The sequence below is a fragment of the Lithobates pipiens genome, unplaced genomic scaffold (assembly GCF_037356315.1).
Source record: "Lithobates pipiens isolate NorthernLeopardFrog02 unplaced genomic scaffold, aLitPip1_a1.2 Scaffold_13, whole genome shotgun sequence".
Classification (NCBI taxonomy): domain Eukaryota; kingdom Metazoa; phylum Chordata; class Amphibia; order Anura; family Ranidae; genus Lithobates; species Lithobates pipiens.
The window spans coordinates 42031402-42048282 of NW_027507718.1; the positions used below are offsets into that span (position 1 = coordinate 42031402).

At 40.6% G+C, this 16881-nt stretch overlaps 1 protein-coding gene across 1 annotated transcript in view; it reads right to left on the reverse strand.

Annotated features, from left to right (window-relative positions):
• ERMP1 (endoplasmic reticulum metallopeptidase 1) overlaps window positions 1-16881 on the reverse strand; it is a 52307-nt gene that overhangs the window by 16547 nt on the left and 18879 nt on the right. Inside the window, exons 7-13 of the mRNA XM_077475049.1 lie at window positions 16389-16601; window positions 14381-14601; window positions 12932-13106; window positions 8852-9042; window positions 7721-7873; window positions 3386-3585; window positions 142-257 (exon numbers count right to left, since the gene is read on the reverse strand). Coding sequence (XP_077331175.1) covers window positions 142-257; window positions 3386-3585; window positions 7721-7873; window positions 8852-9042; window positions 12932-13106; window positions 14381-14601; window positions 16389-16601 — 1269 coding nt within the window. The remainder of the gene's footprint in view (window positions 1-141; window positions 258-3385; window positions 3586-7720; window positions 7874-8851; window positions 9043-12931; window positions 13107-14380; window positions 14602-16388; window positions 16602-16881) is intronic.

Consider the following 16881-nt stretch of genomic DNA (forward strand, 5'->3'; position numbering starts at 1 on the left):
CACAGTAAAGCTCAGCTTTGGTTGTTATTCTTCTGATATTGACATTTTTATGCTCTAATGCCAATGCATAGTTTACATAAAGCAAATGTACAATAAAATATATACTGTTCCACAGAAAAATATATGGAAACATTAACCAACCTTTAACCTCAAAGTTCAATCGAGTAGCACCCCATGGCATCTCTTCCCTGGACGAAAGTTTAAACACCACGTTTTCAGACACAGGAGGAGGGGGTGTTGGGAGATACCAGTTCTTCCTGTTAGAAAAAAAAAAAGGTACATCTTGAGTAAATCTGTGCTGCTGAGGATTTCCAAACGCAACCAAAAAATAACAAACAAATTAAATAAACATGATCAACTACCTAAAAGGTCAAATGAACAGTTGCAACCATTTACTAGTAACCTCAACACTAAAAGAGCAAACTGTAAAAAAGCAAATATAAACCTCAAATGAAAAAAAAAAGAAAAAAAAAAAAGAAAAAAAAAATGAATATAAAAAAAAGGTCCGTTGTTCCCAAATGTTATTTAAATAAAGTTCATAAGTCCAATTTGATAAAGTGTTCCAAACAAAGCAATCCTTGCTCCTCAGTGATAACTTGCTTTAATACCAGCCACCAACTAATCACTTCTAGGTGCAATGCATGTTCACCTCCATGTTATGACCAAAAGGCCACAATCACAGTAAGGATGATCACTAAGCTTGATCAATAAACATGGCCCTTTGGACCGGAAATTATGTCACAAGCTCCTCCCTTGTGATGTAATTTCTGGTGTCTCCGAGACCTGGAAAACAGTGAGCTGGAGCTTGTTTGACAGCAAATTGGAGTTCTATTTTTTGCAAGAGGTCAATATTGTGAGTTGATTGGTTAGCTTCTAAATAAATTCTAACTTTTTAAACATACTGCACGATGAGATACTCTGTTTATTTGCGCATTATTGCGAGAGGACCCTAATCCATATATTTGCTTCTTTATAGTCGCTTTTTTTTAATTAGCGCACTGTTTTTTCACATTATTGTTTACTTTTTGAATAAAGCAGACAAAAAACACTTGCATAACAGTGTATATAAAAACAATATTCTGTTTCAATATGTTTAGTAAGATTTTTTTTTTCAAAATATGCAAAATTGTAGACAAACCATGATGTCAAAGAGTAAGGAAGGCCCACAATGCAGGTGGAGCATATCAAAACATTAATTATAAAAACTAAGAGATCCAACTATTATTCCACATTTACAATTACAAAGGATCACTATAGAAAGTACAAGTTCAACATAGTGATAAGGAACTCTGGTAAAAACACTAAAACAATATTCTAGCACAGTTAAGTCCTCAATGATTTGATGTGTTACTACATGCTACTTGCAATGTGGTGCACTTATACTCCAAGGTGCATGGAGAATTTTAAAGAGGAACTGAACTCTGGGAGATATCCAATAAAAAAAAAAGAAGACAGGAGGCAAAGGCTGTGTCCACAAAAAGCAGGTAGCACTGCTTGCGATTTCTATGCAGCCAAACATTGCCCATAACTGAATTAACATAACAGCTAGGCAGAGCTACAGAAGTGCTCTATGAAGTTATTTTAAATAATATCTCACATGGGATCACATTTTCTAATCTTGTGTTTTGATTGAGTTTGAGTTGACTGAGTATTCATTGTAGAAATGGAAACATTTGTGATAAGACCTATTAAAACACAATTCCTAGGTGTGTATATTGAGGACTTTCAAAATACAGGGTAAAATATCACTACCCGTCAAACATAATCGAAATGTGCAATAAACACAAGACTATCCGGCATGTGATCGCATGCAAGATTATATTATTACTTCATAGAGCACGTCCATAGCTAGATAACTGAGTGAAACATAAACCCAAGAACATACTGTATATTGCAGATTACCCACCACCCTAAGATGTGGTGGCTCCATTTATTTTCTTTTTTCAGACAAACAACATTTTCAGCAAGAACAGAATACACCATTTGGTACTAGAGCAATTTATCATCTTTAGCGCTGCAATTTTACATAAATTATACATAGTACCAATGCTGAAGCTTTCTGAGTACCTTGGATAACTTATAAAAAAAATATAGTTAACACTCTATCGCTGCTCCAGGTGATTAACCTCTAATGAGCCCTTCACAACTCCTCAAGTCAGGTGCCAATCCAGCTTGCGTGCTGCACAATGGAAGACAAGGAAGATCTGGATGGTTCCAATTCAACAATCCACTTTAAAAAAGGTATAAAAAATTAAAATCAAATGACCGAAGGAACAAGTGCAGTGGGGGACAAGTAGTAAGACGCGTCTCTCACTAAAGTCAGCGTTTAATATTACCTTAATCATGGGGTAATGATTAAGCGCCGACTTTAGCGCAAAACGTGTCTACTTGCTTGTCCCCCACTGTACTTGTTCCATCTGTCTGGTTTTAATGGTTATACCAAATAAAGTGGATTGTTGGAGTGCAGCCGTTTGGATCTTCCTCACCTCCCTATAAAAATAGTCACTGACATTTTCCAAGACCCACTGGATCAGAAAAGTCCTAGTAATAGAAAAATACAAGTGTTAGGATAGCCATGCAGTGCTGATTTTTAGAAAATTTTAACCACTTCAAGCCAACAGAAATTACAAATACCAGCACCAAGTAATTGCCAGAAACAAAGCCTTCTACCACCCATGGGTTCAACGGAGCATCAAAATTCAGTCATTTATAATTTTCTGCTGAATTCAATCAAAGCAATTTCAATCCTTGCATTGATAGAAACTATAATTTTAGGTCTTCAATTGTTTTTCAATTGTAACATAAAATTACGTTCGGAAGTTCAATCACTTAGAGGGGTTGTAAACCCTCAAGGTTTTTCGCCTTAATGCATTAAAGGTGAAAAACCTTCTGTAGTGCAGCAGCCCCCCCCTTTTACTTACCTGAACCCATTTGTTCCATCGACGGGGATGAGCACAGCAGCTCCAGCCACTGTCTTGGGTCCTTATTGGATAGATTGACAAAATCGAGTGACCCGGGCTGAGTCAGTCAATACACGCAGCAGCAGGACTCAGGAGCATGCCCGCACGGGTGTCCCCTTGGAATGCGGGTCTCCAAGGGGGTACTCGATGCAGGTAGAAGCCAGGAGCACTGCTGTGGGACCCCGGAAGAGGAGGATTGGGGCCACTCTGTGCAAAACCCTTGCACAGAGGAGGTACATATAACATGTTTGTTATTTAAAAAAAAAAACATGAACCTTTACAACCCCTTTAAAGTTGCCGTGTGTGTGGCAAGCATCAAGTTTAATTTGGTCCATAATTGATGTTTATTATACTGGTGTTTTTTTACAAGTTAGAGACAGTCATGCAGATGACTAGAATATATATACCATGACGTGACCACTAACCTGAGCAAAAAATGAACAGGAAAAAACCAGGGGTATCCGCAGAATGGAGCATCCTCACACGGGGCTTTGACTGTGTCATTTAATTCAGGTATATGAGGAGTGACATGAGATAATCCACTGTAATCAAAGGCATTTATCCATATACCAGAATCGGTCTTTGCCACCTCCCCATTCAAATTGTGAAAGGTCCGTGCTGTATGCTAACAGTAGAGAGAAAGAAACATGTCAGAGATTAGAGAAAGAAAAACACAACAAACACACAAAACGCTCTAAGTACATGTGTGGAATACATGCACATTTCTCAATGTTTCACCCCTTTTGCAAGTACAGAAAAATAACTGTTGATGTGCCAGAAATATAGAACACTCCTGCCTTCCACTCTGCCATAAAAAAAAAAAGCTCAATTCTTAAGCCCCATACACACTATCAGTTTTTCTGCTAAGTTTTTCCTTCAGATTTACCAAAACCATATAATATGAGATCAAACCTTAGGCGTTTCAATTTGTATGCAGGCCCTTGCACTACATGGTTTTGGTAAACCTGAAGGAAAAAATCTGCAGAAAATCTGAGTGTGTGTGGGGCATTAAGCATGTGATGTCAATCCCTTGCCTACTTCATTTCTGATGGATCACAGACTTGGGATTTCCATCCATAATCGTCCCATTAAACCTTTTCTTTTTGCAAAGGACATACTCCAACAGTCTCCAACTACCCCCGAGCTTACATGCCTGCTTTAAAGAATTTGTGTCCTTGTGTTTAATGACTAAATCAGAAGCGCTGCCTATCAATTTAAGCTTCCAGTCTCTTGAAACACTTTGCTCCTCCAATCAGTACTCCTGGAATATCTAGGAATCAATTTGGCACCTGAAACCCAATATATGTGATCAGTTAACGCAATAATAATAATAATTAATAATAATAATACTACTACAATGAATAACATGAAATCATATTCTCCAGGGGTTGCTCGCCAACACTTCAAAAATAATTTTAACCACACTTAAATGTGTTAAATAACTGATAACCTAAATATAGTGTAGCGCAACTCCAAAAGCTGGTGTATAATCACACTTCTACAAATTAGAAACGTGAACAGAGCATAAAGTCACAAAAACGCATGCATTTAAATCACCAATAATGATCTAAATCATTTTTAAAATAAAATTGCAAACAGTATATACAGAACAAATTAGTGAAACAGTCCAACTTATATGCAACCACCACTGTGTCCAAATATAAATCATTCCAAGTGTTATATGACTTCACCACCTGTGCAAACCAGCAAGGTCATAGTTGCCACTTTCTATATCCTCAAAGCTTCCATATACAGGTGTGTTGGTCCTAAATATGGACAGTGTACACATGGGAGCAAAGAAAGCACACAGGATCTAGTGTTCTCTTATATTAAATAATAAAAAACAAAAAAAGAAGAGGTATTGCATTTACAAATAAAGCACCCAAGCCAGTGCTAGCTGCCAGTGTTTTATTTGTAAGTGATATACCTTATCTTTTATATTAAAAATACGTTTTAAAAGGACGAACACTAGGTCCTGTGTGCTCTTTGCTCCCACATCTACACTGTCCATATTTGAGACCAACACACCTGTATATGGAAGCTTTGAAGATATAGAAAGTGGCATCTAGAATCTCATTCCCTGAAGGGTATAATCACGTGTTATGACCTTGCTGATGATGCAGGGGTCATAACAGTGAGGTGAGCGCCCAGTTTGCATGGGTGGTGGAGTCATATTACATTTGGAATTATTTATATTTGGACACAGCGGTGGTTGCATACAAGTTTACAATTTTTTTTAAATCTTTATTTGTGATTTAAATGCATGAGTTTTTTTGACTTTATGCTCTGTTCATGTTTTTGTATTGGAGAAGTGCGATTATACACAAGCTTTTGGAGTTGCGCTACACTAGATTTATGTTAGCAGTTATCAATTTGACCCCTACCCCTCAAACTTTTTACGAGTCCAATTACCCAAGTATGTTCTGTGAAATCAATCAACTCCTATGTTTTTGGACAGGCCGAATTCTATCCATAACTATATTACTTTATTATTTACAAACACTTCCTGTGAAACTTACCTGGTCTCGCCTTAATTTGCTGCAATAGTATCTTTTATAATATACGTTACTTGGGAAAAACCACACATGTCAGAGTTGCCAAGACCGTTCTTATGTCCCCGACATTAAAACATACTACTGTGCATCTCTACTTTGAGTGTAAATACTCTAGTTTATGTTGTACCCTCTTCCAATAAATTTTCTGAGATTGGTTAGCCCAATCCATTGCATCTCTTTGATTTGGGGACCCTCTACTGATTTCAGAGGTCTAGACCTTGTTGCTGCAGTGACATTTACATGTAAAATTTGATTCGCAGGTGTTCCAATTTCTATTTAACATCTCCCACATCTTCTCTGGTCTCTTTTCTCTATACTCTGGCTATACTAGAAATAGTATCGTTATGGAAACCTAAATCTCTCCTGTAAAATTGTCAATACCTTAGATGTATGGACCAAAATTCTTCTTTTTGCTACTTGAACTGCTATCTAGATCACTTTTTAGTTACCTTCAAATAAAACATTTTGTAGAAGCTATTGCACCTAGCTTAACCTCCTTTTCCCCCTCACCCTTTGAAAAGCTTTGCATTGCAGGAACAGCATGTAGATGACTGGTTTATAAATTTTGATGGCTTTAATTGCGGACACACCCATAGCGTACTGTATGAATAAGGAATAAATCCTAAATAGAGAGTTTACAACAAAGGATTTGGCAAAAAACTTTAGAGGCTGCACAAAATCTCGATTTGCACAATCTATAAAGTGAACCAATTTAAAATCTTTTATCACTGCTACCACATCACTGCGTTTCTCCATATCCTTGACTAACATGTCAGACTGCTGTGGGAGGTATACTGGACTTGTCTCATGATACACTCCTTTTGGCAGGAAGTAAAAACTCATCTACACTTTTACAAATGCGACTTAAACTTAACCCAGCCACATACAGTACACCTGCCTGGTCTCCCACCATCCCATGTGTCCATAAACGCTAGAAGGTTGATGAACGTATTACTGGCCACAAGAGGTTGAACTGCCTCTCACTGGTGGGGGTGGCATGAGCTTAACACACTTGACCTGCATTTTGAGTGGCAAAACTTATGAAAACCCTCACAGCCAGAATGCAAACCTTAAAACTTAGTGAGTGTGGGACCCTTGAGTCAACTTTGGTACTCATACATGAAGCCTCCCTACAAGATACTTTCCAAAATGACACCTTGTCATTGTTCTACTCTCTCCCATCCTCCTACTTCCTACTTTTATTTTTCTTATGGTTTCTCCGCCTTCTCTAAACTCACTCCAATGCAAAGCCCTTTCCATCCTCCAGTATTCCAATCCTCTTCATCCTACTAATTTCCTGGGCTATGAATGCCCCCCCCCCTCCCCTGCCAATGCTGCTTAATCAATTTTTCTTTATGGCCTGCAGGGTATCCAAAAGACTATTGCTCCATAAAGAAGGATGGATTGCCTATCCTTACAACGATTGCTCTTTATGTTGTCTACTATAAAGTTTGTCATTTAAGGTTACGTCTGTTTTAACCCATTTCTCTGCGGATGTGGATCATTGTTTAAGCATTTTGTTCTTGCACGTGTGCAAGCTGAATGCCAGGTGATCTATTGACCCTTGAAGTGTTCTTAAAATAAAAACACGTGAAGAAAACAAAAAAAAAAGAAAAGGAGAAAAATAAATTAAAAACAAACAAACATACATACAGACACCCCTTTGATCTCATCCCCTTCTCATCTCAGTAACTCCAACTTGTACACAGGCAGACAGCACAAGAAAGTTACCAGTTCACAGCATTTCTGGCAAAATCAACAGGTATATCTGAACAGATATAAAGTAAATACTTTTGATGGCATATTTATTTATCGAAACAAAAAGGGAGCTAAGCAAATAGGGTAAATGAATTGATAAGGGTTACATACACTTTAAGCAATGGATAAGGTTGAATGTGGCTGTGGTGCCGCAGAGACCGCTGATGAACAAAAACAGGATAATGCAATATAGAAAAGAGGCATAGCCATTTTTGAAAACGAGCAGCATTGGCCATTTTGTTTTTGTTTCAAAAACAGCGCCATACAGAGACAAAAATAAAAAAAACAGGCAAATAAAATATAAATAAAGACAGTCTACCACACAGCAATCTGCTATAGAATAATAAAAGCATCTATTGGATTTTCCACTAACAGGGCACACACTGCAAAGGGAGAATCCTTAAAATTTCTCTGCAGTGCATACAATATATGGTAGAAAAGGATTACCTGTAGGAAGACCCTCTTTGGCTTGGGACTATCCATACTGCCACTATATGGAAAGAACAGGCCACTACAGACAAGGACGAACGTCACACCAGACACAAATGCCAAACACATCATTAACTTTTTGATGCTCTTGACTAGATAAATAAACTTGATCTAAAACAAGGAGGAAAATGTAAAGTAAATCATGTATGCATCTTTGCTAACTACTTTTAATAATAGTATAGACCTGTTGGGTTTACTAAACAGAGAGATATACCATGAATGGCTCTTACTCAGGGATACTACAATATTTTATCTTGTTTACGGAAAAAATTGCAGGTATTCATCTCCAGAACATTTCTCATCTTAGATGTGGCTAAAGTGCACCTACGTGGGCTAGTTAATCTGGCATCTTAATTCCATGTATGCCATAAAAATAAATTCCTGTGGATGACATATCTGTATGTATATCCAGAACTGGGCGGAGCGTGCTTATAACCATTTATGTGTGCATACATCAGTAATACAAATTAGACTGGCCCATGTTACTGAAGTGTGGCTTACAAGCCTAGGAGGCTGCTAGGAGACTTTTACTGAATAAGCTTAAAATAATAGTTCATTATATCAGTGGTCATCAACCCTGTCCTCAGGGCCCACTAACAGGCCAGGTTTGCAAGATAACTGAAATACATCACAGGTGATATAATTTGCTGCTCAGTGATTGCAGTATTCTAGTCTGCATCTTCCCAAAGGTAATACATAAAACCTGGCCTGTTAGTGGGCCCTGAGGACAGGGTTGATGACCACTGGATTACCGAAACCACTGACCAGTTCCTCTACTGGAAAATGTGTGAAATCTGGTAATTAAGTGTATTTTTAGAATAAGACACGTTAGAATTTACATTACCAATACCACTATTTCCAGTTGTCAGCCCAGCTAATTTACTGCTTCTAAATATGTGGCAAACATGACACTACAAATAAAAGTATTTATCTTGAGGAATGAATGAAATGCATGACCAAAAGAAATGATCTCAAAGACTGCATTGCCAATACTAGCATAAACCTTACAGAATGCTACAGTGACAGCTGAGTTTATCCTACCACTGGAGTATTCACCCTGTATTTGAAGTAACCAATATGGGTACTTACAAAGTAAGATAAAAGAATTACTGTACAAGCAACCATAAAAGCGGCCATCACCACATCAGGTGGGATTTCTGTTCCACTGCGTCCAAGGATAGGTGTGAACATCTCAAACAATGCCCACACATGATACATGGTGTGTAGGTAAGGAAAAAATAATCCCAACAGGTATATGGAAATGTATTTATAGGATGAACCTGTGAGGGGGAAAAAAAAAAAAAAAAGGGAGCACAATTTTACAGTGTACTTGGAAGATGTAATATATGTAAATCAAGAACCTGTTTTCAATGAAAAGCTAGAAAATCTGTTATATAGCATTAAGCAGAGTTCTATGTACTGTAGAAAAGATAAAATGGATTCCACACAAGTCCTCTAGGGGGCATAGCATTTCTGCATCTCTCTGTCACACTCTAGGAATCTAGTGAATATTTTACAGAAGCAGTTTTTAACCAGGGTGCTTTGGCAAAATGCACAAAACAATTCTGCCTTTTAGTTACACAAAGCCACAGGTTTTCATTCTACACCATTACAACCATTTAGACACCAGCATCCTAATAACCAACAAGGTCATTGGTTGATAAGGAGGGCATCTGGCACCTGCACAGCATTGTTGTTTGGCCCTACCCTGCCTCTGCCCCTCTCTGTCAGCACTGGGGTCAGATTAGCTGAGTGAGGGAGAGCAAACAGGGAGAAGAGAAATACTGGAATATTTACTAGTCAGTACCAGTGTACAAAAGTGTATTTGCTTTGGAAGAATAAATCACCTCTAATGTTGGTGTCCTAAAAATGATTAGACCCCTTTTCACACTGGGGCGGTGCGGACGTTAGCAGTAAAGTGCCGCTAGTTTTAGCTAGCGACCAAAGAAAGGGTTAATAGCGTCCATTTTGCGGAGCTTCAGCCTCGCTTCCCATTTATTTCAATGGGCAGCGCGTTTTGGGAGCGGTGTACTGCCCCAAAGATACTGCTTGCAGGACTTTTTTTCCCCATCCCACAAGTGCACCACCCCAGTGTGAAAGCCCGAGTGGCGCTTTACAGGCACTATTTTTAGCACTAAAATGCCTGAAAAGCATCCCAAATTAAAAAGGAGGCCGTTTCATTTTTTACATTTTAGAATGAGGTTATTGCTTAGCAAGAAAAAGATCTCGTTCGTGAGACTTTTGCCGCGTACACACGATCAAACAAGCGGGTGGAAAAGTCCGGCAAACTCAAGTCCGCCGGACAATCCCCCCGTGTGTAGCCTCCGGCATACTTTTTTGACCCGAAAGTACGGCGGACTTAGAATGCCGTGTTGCACTCCAATCTTCCCGCCGGACTCGCATTTCGGCGGACAATCCGGCCGTGTGTATGCCAGTCCGCCATACTTTTGAAATGAGCGAACTTTTCCGGCCTAAAAATATGCCTAAAACGGGGGTGAAATTGCACAACATCCAGCATACTACATATTCTGTCGTATCGTTCAGGAAACTGGCATGAGAAGGAGACCAGTCTACTACAGCAAAGTAAAGGGTAAGTTTACTACACTGGCAACTTTCACTTGAGCCAACAGCTGTCATCTACTGTCCAGGCTAAATACTTCAACAAGCAATTGTAAATAGGGCTTTATAAACTAGACAGCTTTGCTTCAGTCGAACTTAAAAAGCAAAATGTATGGCTTTAACTTAATTTAAAAAAAATAAAAAAATAAATAAAAAAAAGAGTCCTTTGCCCATTCAGGGTCTCTAGAACACAACATATACTCCCTCTGTACCACAATCCCTATGGCTCCGGGGGTCTTCCGTCTTCGGGGGTCTTCTCGCCGGACTCCTCCGCTATCTTCTTGTAGCTCTTTTACTAGCGGAGGGGTCCGGCTTTCTTCCTCACCGCCGGCCTCTTCTTCCGACTTCGGGGGTCTTGTCCCCCTCTTCGGTTCTTCTGCCGGGCCACCGCGCCTTCTTATAGCTCTTTTACAGGCGGTGGCCTGGTCTTCTGTCGCCGCCGCCGCCTTCCATTCTTCTGTTCTTCTTCTTCTTCAGATGTTGCCTCGCCGAGTCCTCCGCTCACAATGACAGGGAACGGGCACGCGGCGACTTATATAGGGACAAGGGGCGGGGTCTTCGGTGGATGTCACATGGGCTGATGTCACATGGGCTGATGTCACATGGGCTGATGTCACATGGGCTGATGCCACGTGGGCTGATGTCACGTGGGCTGATGTCACGTGGCGACAGTCCCAGCATCCTCCGGGACTGTGACATCGTAAGGGACGGGGGTCACCATGTGACATGAACCCATGTGACATCCACCGAAGACCCCGCCCCTTGTCCCTATATAAGTCGCCGCGTGCCCGTTCCCTGTCATTGTGAGCGGAGGACTCGGCGAGGCAACATCTGAAGAAGAAGAACAGAAGAACGGAAGGCGGCAGCGGCGACAGAAGACCGGGTCACCGCCTGTAAAAGAGCTATAAGAAGGCGCGGTGGCCCGGCAGAAGAACCGAAGAGGGGGACAAGACCCCCGAAGTCGGAAGAAGAGGCCGACGGCGAGGAAGAAAGCCGGACTCCTCCGCTAGTAAAAGAGCTACAAGAAGATAGCGGAGGAGTCCGGCGAGAAGACCCCCGAAGACGGAAGACCCCCGGAGCTGTGCAATAAAGTATTTTATCTCGTGTGTTGTGTTTTTTTTGTACTTTTATTTTACAGGTGAATGGGTACATTGTACCCCATACTCATTCACATAGGGTGGGGGGGCCGGATTCCGATAAGCCCCCCGCCCGCAGACCCCGACAACCAACGGCCAGGGTTGTCGGGAAGAGGCCCTTGTCCTCATCAACATGGGGACAAGGTGCTTTGGGGTGGGGGGGCGCGCCCCCCCCCTTCCCCAAGGCACCCCCCATGTTGAGGGCACGCAGCCTGGTACGGCTCAGGAGGGGGGGCGCTCGCTCGCCCCCCCTTTCCTGGCCGGCCGGGTAGCGTGCTCGGACAAGGGTCTGTTGTGGACTTTGGGGGGAACCCCCACGCCGATTTTTTTCGGCGTTGGGGTTCCCCTTTAAGTCCATACCAGGCGGCGGGGCCAGCGACGTCTCCTCCGCGGGCCCCGCCTACCTGGAGACCCGCTCAAAATGAGCGGACTTTCCTCTGCGTGTGTGAGCGAGTCCGTTCATTTCAAAAGTAGGGCGGATAGTACGGCGGACTTAGTACGCCGTATAAGTCCGCTGAAAAAGTGCCGTGTGTGGGCAAGTAGCCCGTTCGGAAAGTCCGACGGACAGTCTGGCGGGAAGTCCGCCAGACTAAGTACGTCGGACAGACGGCTACGTGTGTACGCGGCTTTTGTTGCAGCAAAACAAGATATACAAAAAAAAAAATATATATATATATATATTTATTGTACAAAAACGATAAAACACAGTCACTGAAAATGCACATTATTTCACATTGCTTTGCTGTACATGGTGAAACGAGGCAAAAAAATACACATTATGTTACTGCCTGTTGTGAAGAAATTACCAATCTCCCATCCTCCAACACAGAGGGGAGAATAATATATAATGCATGTTGGTTGCTGGATACGTGGAAATTCAATCACTGATTTCCCTCTCCCAACATCTTTCAGTTATATAAAACTTTTCTCAAGAGATATGATGTGAAAGTGCTCAAAATATATACAGACAATGAAAACATGACACAAGTGTTACCAGAACAGGAATTGAGAGGAAATCTTCCAATAAGGGCACTAGTTTTAGTGACAAAATAATCCCCTCACTTTTGTGGAATTTGTATTAATTTCCTGTTCTGGCTATGGGACAGCAAAAAAAAAAAAAAAAGAAAAAAGAAAAGAAAAAGGGGGAAAGCTCCCCAACGGGACACAGATGACAAAAAAATAAATAAAAATACATTTACACGGGTTATACCCGGAAATAAAAATACAATCGATTTTGAAGCAGTCCAAGATGGCAGCATCAGTATGCAATTCTACTACAACTGCTTGTATTGCCCCCAGACTACAAGACATTTAAATTATGAAGGCAATCGTCTGCATGACAGGAATATCAGAATGGAATTAAATTTATTAAAAAAGGTTATGTATCGCTAATCATACCTTAAAACAAACATACCTTGATAAACAGATTCTTGCTGAAGTAACACCTTTGTGATCAAAGGAAAAATCACCCACATGGCGAAGAAATAAGCAGAGCACAGGCCTTTATTAGTAAGAAGCATCATTGGTATGCCCCATGAAAGCAAGGACACATCAAAGAAGAGATCTCCAAGGTACTGCTTGTTTGTGTTCTGGAGAACCGGAGAAGAAAATACAGATATGCCTAAAACGGGGGTGAAATTGCACAACATCCAGCATACTACATATTCTGTCGTATCGTTCAGGAAACTGGCATGAGAAGGAGACCAGTCTACTACAGCAAAGTAAAGGGTAAGTTTACTACACTGGCAACTTTCACTTGAGCCAACAGCTGTCATCTACTGTCCAGGCTAAATACTTCAACAAGCAATTGTAAATAGGGCTTTATAAACTAGACAGCTTTGCTTCAGTCGAACTTAAAAAGCAAAATGTATGGCTTTAACTTAATTTAAAAAAAATAAAAAAATAAATAAAAAAAAAGAGTCCTTTGCCCATTCAGGGTCTCTAGAACACAACATATACTCCCTCTGTACCACAATCCCTATGGCTCCATAGCCAGTGCTTCTGGGTAAATGGGAGTGACCTCCTCCCAGGATGCAGAATTGCCAGGTCCAAAACTCATGTCTAAGCCCTTACACAATCCAATGTAGCCTACACAGGGTTTGACAAAGGGAAAGAGCAGCACCGTAACCTTGAAAGTAGTAATATGCTTCCTCCTACCCAAAAGGACCAGGTACTTTACAAGGACAGGAGATATGGATGAAGGAGGGAGTATAGGTAGGTAGACACCACAGAAACCATTTGGTCATTAAAGGATGTTGAGCATCCATGATCGTTCTATGATCATGGTTTTCTTATATCAATAACGAGAAGATCTTAGCAAAATATACATTAAATGATATGCTAGTACATGTAATATCTTTGCAATGCCATAGAAAAAAGGCAATACATTGGTTAACCAATGTGGACAGTCAATATTGTCTACCAACTTTAACCCACTAAAGCCAAATCCTCCTGGGAACAGTGAATTCTGCTACATACACTCCTCTGTATTGTAATCAAGAGGCCGCGAGAAGCCGTGCACAATATCACATTTACCACTTTCACCTATCTATAAAAAGGCTACACAATCAGAGGAAAAACTTGATTTTTTTTACTTCTCTTATCATTTCTTCTCCTTAACCTAAGCTGTTCCAAACATTAGTGTTCTAATTCGGCCCAAAGCTCCTACTAGGCAAGTATTGCAGCAGAGTTTGGGTCAGTTTAGGTTACAGAGCAGCAAGCGGGGGCAAGGAATAGCCAACAATTATGGGTTTAGATCCACTTTAAGGCATTGCTTTTTCATTGTAGTTCCCTCCAGTGTGTGTGAAATCTCTCAACTATGAATAGCAAAAATAAAAACAAACAAAGTTATGAGAACACTTACTGCAAAATAGAATTGTTTAGCCAGCGAGTGCATTAATAGGAGCTTAGCTAGACCAGCAGCACCATATAGAGCCACAGCCACATAGAAATGTGTATACCACGAGAGAGCACAGCCACTCAAAGTGACCAGCACCGCCATGATAAGGACAGTTACTATAGCCGAGACCCAACTTGTCACTGTGATGAATAGTCCAACCATGAGGTCACGAGCATAGTTCATACCTACACAGAATAAAATAAATTAATAAATTCACAATGAATACACCTACATTATTAAATTGCAGAAATCGTTTAAAAACAACTGGAACTCCCCCTTCCCCATTTCTGTTGCCTGTTGATTTGTGCAGTAGGAACTGCCCGGATTTGATCACCCACTAAACGTAGTGAATCATCACGATTATTTTGTGCGAATAGCAATATCCTTTCTGTTCCAAGGGGAGCCAGAACAGCTACTTTATTATATTATACATACTATGCATGCCTAAATACAAAAACAGAGCAGGTGGAAACTAAGAAAAAAAATGAATTGACCTAATTTAATTTTGACTTGAGGTAAGGAAACCTTAAAAAGCAGCAATTGGACTTCAACTGTACTGACATAGTATCGGTAACATTATTTGAAATGTTCCCAAGTTGTTGTTGTTTTTTTTTATAAAGGCTGAACTACAAAAGCCAGTCATCTTTCAACTAAAGCCAGCCAAAAATGTTTTTTTTTTTTGGTTCAGCCAGATTACTCCATCCACACAAATGAGGTGGATGGTGGGATTCCCCTACTCCATTACCTAAGAACACCCCCCCCTCCCCACGCCGGGTAATTGGAATTTGACATCCGCATGCGCTGCTATCAGGCTACTCTGATTAACAGCTGCAGCCACTGATTGGAAAAGGTTTCCCAGCTTGTCCTTTGCGTTTGATTGACTTCTGGTGAGTAGAGACAGCCACAAACTGATTGACCTTTCAATCAGTGTATAGCCAGCTTAAAATTTGGCTCTAAATTTCTGCCATGATGAAAGGCTGTAAATTTTACAGTTCAGCCTAAGGCTCCATGCACACTGAAGCTCAAAAAAGCTTTTTCTGGACGCCAGATTGCTGGCAGAAAACGCTGGTTGAAAAACATGCTTTTAACAGCGTTTATGGGCGTTTTTAATAAAAATATACAGAGGACACTCAAAAAAATCCTGCAGTGCATTCCAAACTCCCACAATGCATTGAAAAAAATATAACGCCGAACACTAATTAACGCGTGTTCATGAGCGTTTGATGTTTTTTGCCGGTGAAAAAACTGCACTTTGAAAGCAAATTTCTGTCGTTCAGAAAAAAGCCCATAAACTCCACTGCTCATTAAAGCTAAAAAACTTCCATATATGCATGGACACATAGGCTAACACAGAGTGGAGTTTATGGGCTTTAAAAAAAAAAAAAAAAACGCCCAAACTCCAATAGACTGCAGTTTATGAGCTCCAGTGTGCTTGGAGCCTAATAAATACAGGATGTCCAAAGAGACAGGGGATATGCATGTAATACAACAATGTTATTAAAGTGGAATACCTGCTTACACCTAACTAGCCTTAAAACGGCCCTGCCCCCTCCTAACACATATGCTAACTAACCAATGCAAGAAAAATGTATTTAACTTATCCATTTTCAGGCTGCTTTGGCCCAGGCACATGATCCAGTTCCCCTGTCGTAACCAGCGTAGCTGCAGCAGAGAGGAGGAAGAGCCAACAATGGATGGACCACTGAAGCCTATGGGTCATGTCACTATCCGGGCATTACTAGGAGAACATTCTCTCCTCTGCCTTGTAGCCACCACTGGCTGACACAGGGGAGATCATGTGACCTGACCAGAAAGGCCTGAAAATAGTGGGGTACAGTATATACATCTTTCTTACACAGGTTAGTTAGCATATGTTTTAGGAGAGGGGAGCAGTTTTAAAGCTAGTTAGATGTAAGCTGGACTTCCACTTTAAGAAAAAATGTAATCAGCACGAATACATACAATAGCTTACCTGCTCGCTTGTATTTAATGGTGTTTTTGCTTAGATAAAACAAAGCAACTGTGCCAATAATGTAATTTACAACGGTACCAATGCGAGCTGGATAGGACAGCACAAAGAAGCCACTCATATCAAAGAAAACCAAGTTCCCATGACGATATTCGGACGAGTCAGCAAGAAGGTGTGAAGATGCCAAGTATTTCAATACCCCCATTATATTGTCACCTGGGTGAAAACCATTTCACATTAAAATATAATACATACAATATACGTACAGCATGGAAAAATGATAAATAGATTTGACTTTTTACAAAGAGTTCGAATAAAATGTTACTTTATGAAGTAAAAAACATATAAACGCAAAGTCCCTGCTGTACCTCTGTACCCAAAACCTCTGTGGCACCTGGAGTTGCTAATCCATCCGTCTCAACCTTTACTGCACCCGCTGTCTCAGTTGCGCTTTCATTGCACCCACAGCCTCCCCTGTGCCCCCAACACCATTTCC